The following is a 9,727-nucleotide window of genomic DNA, read 5'->3' as shown; positions in this document are numbered from 1 at the left end:
TCCACCAATACTTGTAAAACGTAGCTATCCTGATACAGAAACCCGAAGTGGAAAGGGGCGGTGATGGATAAAGACGCTGATTCGTGTTGAGGGCGCAGTAGTTTATGCGAGAGGATACGCTGTCTCTTGTTCCCACCGGATTCAACGCGTGTGTTGTGCAAAGACGCGCAGACAGCCAGGGCAGTGACATTTGCTGAATGCTCCACAGAAAGGGAGGGGGATTGATTGCATGGCATGCCAGTGATAAGTTACAGTGTCTCCAGTGAAGACCTTTAATAATCAGATAAGGATGCGACCGCGCACGTTTTCTTTCTGACAGCCGCATCCTCGGTGAGGAAACTGCAAGTCAACAGGAGGAAGGTAAAGTTTCCGTGGTGTATGTGTGCATGATTGTTGTGGGGGTCAATTTGTTATGTGTGATTACGCACGTTTCAGCCTATTTGAGAACTGAAAGAAAAAATACGTTTAATCATGTTTCAGGTTATGTTTATGTTCACTCGAGCGTTATCAGTTTCACAATGACATGTTTAAACAATCATTTTAATGAAAAACATAAATAGGCCTACATCTTGTTGGCCAAATATGACATCAACATAGCATATGGCTTATAAACTAATGCTGAGCTAAATGCTTTTTGAAAATGTTATTATGTTATATTGTTCAGATGGTTCTATAAAGACTGTTTCGGGGGTTCCCATGCTCATACTGTCCCCACTGTCTGAAACATCAAAGCTAACACTGAAACTCTCTTGTCTTATTATTTCTCATTAATTCTCAGTTAGACTTTGAGGCTGTCGCAGCAATGTCACAGCTGTATTACAAGAAAACTGACAAGTCCACATACAGGGACCGCATCCCCCTGCGGATCGTGCGGGCGGAGTCTGAGCTCTCTAACCTGGAGAGGGCCTACCTGGGTGCTGTTGAAAAGGGGGACTATGCCACTGTGAAACAAGCCCTGGAGGAGGCTGAGATCTACTTCAGGATAAACATCAACTGCATCGACCCCCTGGGGCGCACAGCTCTGCTCATTGCCATTGAAAATGAAAACTTGGAGATTATTGATTTGCTGCTCAGCTTTAATGTATATGTGGGTGATGCCCTGCTACATGCCATCCGCAAAGAAGTAGTGGGGGCCGTGGAGCTGCTGCTCAACCACAAGAAGCCACGTGGAGAAAAACAGGTATTATATTCATGAGTAGATCACATTTTACATTCTGACAGTTGTTTCTCTTGTTGTTTATTGCTAACTTTTCTGGCCTCGGTCAATTCATTTAAAAACTTTTTCTGAGCTCCTTCACAACTGTAACATCACTTTAACCAACCTGCCCACACAGTCATGCCTCATGTGATTACTCTACTGCATAATCAGATTTAGATTTGTCACCAACCTGTGTATCAATTTCCCAGAAACCTTTGTTGAGGTAAAGTATTTGGTCGCCTTACTCATTAGGGCAGAATATATATTCCTAGATTTACAAGTTATACATCCTTGCCATTCTTCAAAACTAGCACTCGATGGACAGCTACTTTTAAGCTACTAGAGCACAATGTAACCATTTAGGTCAATGTTGTCACTTATAGTGACAGGTTAGATTTGATTTTATTCTTAAGAAAAGAAAAAAAGGGTTATGTGCTTTTCTCTGTTCTTTGTTTCAGACATGGCTATGTTTATTTTTGGAATGTATCTTTTATTTTCTGCTTGAACACTGCAGTGCTGAGCTTCTTTGATGTGCTTATGTGTTGTTTTTTTGCCACAGCTTTTACAACAAATAGCCATTCTCCACTGTGTAGACTTTGTAAATATGTTTTTGACACTGCTGGGTCTCTCTGTAATGGACTTGGTCACGTATGTGAAGACAAGGAAACAAATAAAGGATGTAGTTGCTTCCAAACAGGAAGATATTTTGAGGCCAGCTGAACCACAAGCCATTAGCTGTGTGCTTGCTGTTAGAGAAGAGACCCAAGACCAATGAAATTAGACCCATTTAAAAGAGTTGAAAGCAATTTTCCTTTGTGAACAATCTTTAAAAAAAATACTAAATGTATTCTGTTTCATTTTCTCTTAATTTGTGTTTGCCTCTCTCTGTATCCTTAAAAAGGTCCCACCAATTCTACTGGACAAACAGTTTTCAGACTTCACCCCAGACATTACTCCAATCATCCTTGCAGCCCACACCAACAACTACGAGATCATTAAACTGCTTCTGCAGCGAGGTGTTTCCATACCTCAGCCACATGCTGTGCGCTGCAACTGTGTGGAGTGTGCGTCCAGTTCCGACGTGGACGGCTTACGGCACTCACGCTCCCGTCTTAACATCTACAAGGCCCTTGCCAGCTCATCTCTTATTGCCCTCTCCAGCGAAGATCCTTTCCTCACGGCATTTCAACTCAGCTCGGAGCTGAAGGAGCTCAGCACAGTAGAGAACGAGTTCAAGTCAGAGTATGAGGAACTGTCCCATATGTGTAAACAATTTGCAAAGAACCTCTTGGACCAGACCAGGAGCTCTAGAGAGTTGGAAATAATCCTCAACTACCGCGATGACATCAACCCTCTGCTGGATGAGATCACTAATGATCTGGCCCGATTGAAGCTGGCTATCAAATATTGCCAAAAGGAGGTAAGCTCTTTGTAGATTATGATATCCTCTTTGTCGCATTATTGCAGTGCCCTACAGTATTACAATAACAAGTTGTCTTGGTAACACTGGCACACACACCCAGACAAATTGAGGTCTGACTTTACAGTATATTGAAACTGATGTAACAAGTAGAACAAGGAATACATGTTGCATTATTTGAACAACATGGACTGGATAACAAGAACGGTTCCAAGATGAGTTGTAAATGTACTCAGATGGGTGTAGATGTCCTTAGGGAGTTTAGAGCAACATATAATTGCCAGGCTGGCTCTTAGCAATGCATTACAGTAGCACTCTGAGACAATCCCGTGACAATTGGATAATTGGGGATAATGATGGAATAAGTGATGGCCATTTCCCTGAAATACATACTTATAAAAGTTTAATTAGGGAGGAAACCTTTTACTGTCTTTTAGCATCTTCTTTGGAGTATGTATCTATTGGATGCAATGCTAACTTCTGTCATTTGTTTTGAAATAGAGCCACTCATTAAAGAGACAACGTCAAGCTTTTGGGTTTTGTCTGTGTACAGTAGGTGTGTAGTAATTGCAAAATGAAATGCTCATAAATCATCTTGCACTGCTCATATTGTACATTAAATTGTGTCCCGCCTTCAGCATCTTAGAGACCACGCAATGCTTTTCAGTTGTATTTGGATGTGACAGTTGGCAATGTGAGAATAAAAGACCAGTGTGACTGATTGCAGCCCCTTTTGCCACATTGGTCTCCATGGCAAAAGGTGTGTCTTAACACATATGGGTGTTTAGGACCAGATTGCTTTGATCAATTGTAGATAACATTTTACCTTAATCATCACCGCACTCCTACACTACTACTACTACTACTACTCATGCTAATACTAATACATCTACTACTACCACCAATAAGAATAGGAATAATAACAATGATCATAGCAATGTTAATGTTATAAGCACAGACTCTTCTACAGTGAGATTTGACTTCCTTGAGACTTGAAGACACAACTTGACTTCTTCACAGAAATGCTGTCATTTTTGAGGCAGTAAAATTGTGTGTATTCAGATACTTGGCCTCTGTGACCCAAAGTGATGCTGAATCAAGAAAAATAAATGAACTTGATAAAATAAAGAGCTTAATGTTTTTTCCCCATTTGTACTCATGTTTTTAGGAACAGTAATACTTGCTTGTGTATTTAGATTGTTGTTTTTCAGTTTCATGCAAAATAGGGAAGTTCATTACTGATGCCTTTTATCGTATTGTACTAATAATTAGGGTTAGTTTGTATTATTCATACCCCATATGCAGTAAGATCAGTTGGAAACAAATTTGCTTGTGTAAAGTTTGACAACATTAGTAACTTTAGTCATTGTATACACCTGTGATGTCCTCAAGTTGTGCATAAGATAATGAAAGCAGCGAGCCACACCTTTTTATTGTTCTATGAGCCAGGGCCACATCGTTTTACTCTGACCACCTTGTGTTAGAAGAGGAATGGCCGTTGTTTCTTTTTGTAGCACATATTTCACAGATGTACTACTAGAATGCATTATAGAGATTCTTTCTCAGCTCTGTAAAAGACACAATTAGAAAAAACTTCAGAACCATGTAGCTTTTCTGATGTGTCACTGTAATGGTAAGCATCCAGAAAACGTATGTTTACTAATAACAACTTTGTTGTGACAGAATGTAGACTTGACCTGGACTTTCATCCCAAAAAGTGGCATTGTTATGAAATACACCAACAAACAGATGTCTGAGTGAGTTCCATAGTTTTCATTTCAGAATTGGACATTGATGTAGTTGACCACTCCTTGGATTAGATTGGAGAATGGGTGTCATCTATGTAGAACCATATGATGTATGTTGTATACTGACAATATAGTAAGGCACACATGATGCATGATGCAAATGTTCATTGGTCCATTAATGCGAACAACCAGTTTGACATTTTAGACTTCCTTGAAGAAAAAGCACCAAAGTAGTGACAGACTTTAATGGACTAGACTGGGGCTGCTGATAATGTTCATGAGCACCTACATTACTGGATGTTCTCATCATTAGTGGAAAAATCTCCTTGTTATCTATTCAGTAAAGACGTTTCTTTCTTTTCTCCTCCCACCCTGCACTCATTTTACCCTTAGCACTCAATCTACTCTGACTTGGGTTGTGTTTTCTTGGGCCTGTAATGTAAAATGATGATGAAACAATGTGTGGTAACATTTTGGTAGTTTTAAAAGTAAACTATTTGCTTTTATTTTTTGAGCAGAGCTTAGTTATCAGGTTGGTAATTTATCTAGTGATGAAGGATTTAAGTGGAATTATAAAGCCTAACTCACAGTTAAATTCACATCCTAAACTCCCAAAAGACTCACTCAAAAGTTAAAACTTTGTTTAGTGTTTAATACAAGATGTAATCACTATATACATTGTATTTATATCTACAATATGCATGTAAAGAAACACAAACTGACTTTTGTATTTGTTATCTACCAAAAATGGGAAAACAATTTTGGAATGTGACATGTTTTTTACTAGCTAATTAATAGGCACAATACACTATGTCATCACTAAGAACATGCCTTAGGACATAATTAATACTTATTTTTGAGGAGAAGAATGGTGTGACATGTGCATGGGGGGATTTTCACTTTCCAAACATGTCCTCAGACAAAATCTGTTCCCACCAGATGCCACCTTTTGCCTCCAGCAAGTCAACATCTCACAAGGACAAATAGGAAACGTTAAAGATGTCACATTCTGCATTGACAGATGACCTCATCATCCCCCTTGTAATGCTATATAGAACCATAATGGGGATCCATTTGGCCATAACTTGGTTAAGCTGAAATTAACTTCAATCCCCATCTGCAGATGTCCAGCAGATGTTTATATCAAATCTCACAGTCAATCACTTCTCAACAAGATTCGGAAATGTTTTTCCCACTTGAAACTTTTGTCTTTCATGCTTACAAGATAAAAGTCTGTTATTTATATTGTCACATACGAGTCTCATGTTGTGATTGGATTGAACTCTTGCGATTGGATATTAGATAAGTTGTGCTAAAAAATAATATTAACAACCTACAGTAAGAAAAGAAAAAAATCCATTTTATAAACGTCTGTTGAATGTCCTTAGTTGGAGGAGTTCCTGAAGGATGGTTTTAGAGATTGCAAGAAGGTTCCATATGTTGGGTTTTTATATATAAGAATTTAGGTAGTTGGGGCATGTCCTATTTAGCCTCCTGTAAGTAATAGACAAGCTTGGTACGTTGAAGAAGAATCTGATCTGAGGTGTTTACATGCGCAAACAGCGCTACGGATGTGACACACTATTGTTCAAAGAATTTAAATTAAATAGGTAAATGCTAGATTGCTTTTACATAATATATTTAATTGTATAGAGCAAATTGTACTGAGATCGTTATAGCCAAGATAATTATAATAATTAAAATTGCACATGCAAACATTGGGCATTAGGGAGATATGCAGTGCAGTGAGCACCATGACACAAACATTTTGAATACAGCCTTTACTGTCTTGATGTCTAATTGTTGGTTTTATGGATAGTTTCGTTTTTTGGACAGTAAACAAGTCTCAGTCTCAGTTTAAGCTTAATGGCCTTTGTTCTGATTTGTCCATAATTTTCCGAATGGAATTAACAGACAATAAGCTAGTTCATTTTGAGTTAATATGTCTTTCTTTGTCCCTCCCTTGCTTCTAGTTCATTGCTCAGCCCAACTGTCAGCAGCTGCTGGCCTCTCAGTGGTATGATGAGTTCCCAGGCTGGAGGAGGCGTCACTGGGCAGGAAAGCTCATCACATGTATCTTCATTGGCCTCCTCTTTCCACTGTTATCCATCTTCTACGTGATCTCTCCAAAGAGCCGCTATGGCTTATTCATCCGTAAGCCTTTCATCAAGTTCATCTGTCACACTTCTTCCTACCTGACCTTCCTCTTCCTGCTCCTGTTGGCCTCGCAGCATATAGCCGCTGCAGACCAGAACTATCAAGGCCCGAAACCCACCACTGTGGAATGGCTGATCCTGCCCTGGGTGCTTGGTAACAACAAACACACACACACACACACACACACACACACACACACACACACACACACACACACACATAAATCTGTACTCTGTCAAACAAAGGTGCTTACTGTGACCACGGCCATACTGTTCTATCTGCACACCAGTTGTTTGTCGCATACTTTTCCTGTGGAACTATACTTGAGTGATGGTGTTGACAAATTACCTTTTGTTTTTCTCTCCAAGGCTTCATATGGACTGAGATCAAACAGATGTGGGATAGTGGTTTCCAAGACTACATAGACGACTGGTGGAACTTAATAGACTTCATTGTGAACTCCTTGTATCTTGCAACCATTTCTCTGAAATGTGTTGCCTTTGCAAAGGTATTGTACATGTAACAGTGCAAGGTATTTGACAGCCATTGATTTCATTCTTATCAACACAGTATATCAAAGATAATGTAATTAAAAAAACATGTATGTTAACCCCAACATTTAACTTTGCTGCGGCCTCAATCGTAGTTTACTTTTAAGAGAAAAAGGAAAATAAATGGCATCACAGTATTGTACTTTGCAGTAGAACAGTAAACTTGCGTGCTGGAAAACTTGAAACGTCGCAGCATCTATTTTTGATGGTAGTCTATGAATTCACTGTTCCTGTTCTCTTCTTCTTTACAGTACTATGGGCACAAATCCAGAAATGACTGGGAAATGTGGCATCCGACTTTGGTTGCAGAGGCATTGTTTGCCATTGCCAACATCTTCAGCTCCTTGCGGCTCATTTGCGTTTTTACTGCCAACTCCCATCTGGGCTCCTTACAGATCTCACTGGGCCGCATGCTCCTGGACATCCTCAAGTTCCTCTTCATCTATTGTCTCGTCCTGTTAGCCTTTGCTAATGGCCTCAACCAACTCTACTTTTATTATGAAACAAATGAGGAGGGTGAATGCAAGGGTATTCGCTGTATGACGCAAAACAACGCCTTCTCAACGCAAGTTGGCGTTCTTAAATTTATTGTCTCTGACAAATCTGCATTGTTAATAATTACACTGTTAGTTTTTCAGCAGCGCATTGTGTGATGTATGGTTGTTTGCTTTTCAGGCTGTTCGAGACAATGCAGTCATTATTTTGGTCTGTATTTGGCCTGATTCCCCTCCATGTGACCAATGTGATACCACAGCATGAATTCACTGAGTTTGTGGGCAGCACCATGTTTGGCACGTATAACGTCATCTCCCTGGTAGTGCTTTTGAACATGCTAATTGCAATGATGAACAATTCCTACCAGCACATTGCTGTGAGTGCTGTAGCTTACACATTTTATAGTTTTACCACACACATTTGTCTTGTATTCCTTAGCGAACAGATTTTTAAAATTCTGTTTCTTGTTCTTTTCAGGATCATGCAGATATAGAGTGGAAATTTGCAAGAACAAAATTATGGATGAGCTATTTTGAAGAAGGGGGAACTTTGCCATCTCCATTCAATATAATACCAACTCCAAAGTCAATTTATTATGTAATTGGATGGATAAAGACTCATTTATTTAAGAGAACAAGTTTAAAAAGACTTGAAACCTTTGAAACTTTGGGGGTAAGGTTTTTTTTCGAGATATTTGTTCTGATCCATGTTGTCACTTATGCATTGTATATGTATTCAATGCCTGTCTCAGATTATAGAGTCAAAGCGGGTGGCTCCAAAAGAATGAAGGATAAATTACATTACCTGTTTCTTCACTTCACTTCATAGTCACCAAGTTAAGCTTTAACATAAGAGCTCGTATTAAAAAGGGGCAAGTAAAATCAATTCACCATAAATGCATACCAAAAAAATACGTCACTCGGTTACCATTTTTTCTTTTTGTTTCAGAGACGTGCGGCCGAAAATGTAAGATTAAACCACGAGTATCAGGTATGACTTTTTTTTCCAAAGATTTGAATGTATTGTTTCCTACTTTGCTGATTTTTTATAAAACTTTATTTAAGGACCATTACATGTTTTCTTTTACCTCAAGTAATTCTGTATATTTTTTAGGAGGTTTTGAAGAACCTCATGAAGCGCTATGTTGCAGCAATGATCCGAGATGCCAAGACAGAGGAAGGGCTAACAGAAGAGAATTTCAAGGTAGTATGCAGTAAATTACTCAAGTTGGTTTTTCATTTCTGTGTTATCTCTGCTGTTTAATCTCTGGTTCTCAATAATTGATAGGAGCTCAAGCAGGATATCTCCAGCTTCCGCTATGAAGTCCTCGGAATGATGAAGGCTAAACCTCAAGGTGGGGTCGCAAGTAACGTTGCAAGCTCCAACTTGGCTTACCCTGGAAACTCATTCAAGTACTCTCCCAAATTCCCTACTGATGAGCCTCAACAGAAGCAGAACGTGTTTGACATGACCTCCCCCACCCCGCAGAGCTCTGTGGGCTCTAACAGGCAAGCACATGGTTCAGTTGTTCTGTCCAGCATGGGACAGACTCAGAAGGCGCTATCCAAGATTGTCTCAGATGCTGGGTCCCTCCAGGGACAGACACTCCCTTCTCAGAAATGTAATGCAATATACTTAGAGGAAGATAAGGCGGGATATGGTGGACAAAGCCAAGAAGACCTTCAGAATGAGAGAGTGATTGTTGAAGTCTTAGAGAAAGTGGACCGGGACATTCAGGAGATTGAACATTCTTGCATAGAACATACTAAGGAAGTAACAAATTAGCCAAATAAATCTAAAAATTAATTACTATTTTTGTTTTATGGAGGGATTTTATTAATGTTTTCAAACATGTTTGGATTGGAACTTTCAGTCATTAAACTACCATTTGTAAAACAGTTTATCAAACATAATTATATTATCTCTTGATTACAAGTTAAATATATATATGCAGTTAAGATAATGTTGTATAGTGTAATACATATTATGTTATGTCACATTATATTACACACATTCATCTCTGATTGAGTGAAGATATATCAAAACTGAGTAAGGGCTAACTTGAATTGTGAAGCAAGTTCCTAATTCCTATTTTACCATGAGCATTTAATTCCAAAGAGCCCTGACACCTTGCTCCCTCTTCTACCCTCTTCCACCT

At 39.1% G+C, this 9,727-nt stretch overlaps 1 protein-coding gene across 1 annotated transcript; it reads left to right on the top strand.

Annotated features, from left to right (window-relative positions):
- The first annotated feature begins 799 nt into the window (after window positions 1-799).
- Window positions 800-9,314, top strand: trpc4b (transient receptor potential cation channel, subfamily C, member 4b). Its single transcript, XM_034548556.1, is given in 12 exon segments — window positions 800-1,180; window positions 2,100-2,618; window positions 6,340-6,676; window positions 6,892-7,031; window positions 7,326-7,639; window positions 7,750-7,945; window positions 8,047-8,241; window positions 8,518-8,559; window positions 8,683-8,772; window positions 8,857-9,063; window positions 9,127-9,292; window positions 9,295-9,314. Coding segments are annotated over 12 exon segments (2,604 nt in total). The 5' UTR covers window positions 800-802.
- The last annotated feature ends 413 nt before the right edge of the window (window positions 9,315-9,727 follow it).

This window comes from Cyclopterus lumpus, chromosome 13 (genome assembly GCF_009769545.1).
Source record: "Cyclopterus lumpus isolate fCycLum1 chromosome 13, fCycLum1.pri, whole genome shotgun sequence".
NCBI classification, from domain to species: Eukaryota; Metazoa; Chordata; class Actinopteri; order Perciformes; family Cyclopteridae; genus Cyclopterus; species Cyclopterus lumpus.
Note: the sequence above shows the minus strand (reverse complement) of the source record. Positions and strands in the feature narration are given on the sequence as shown.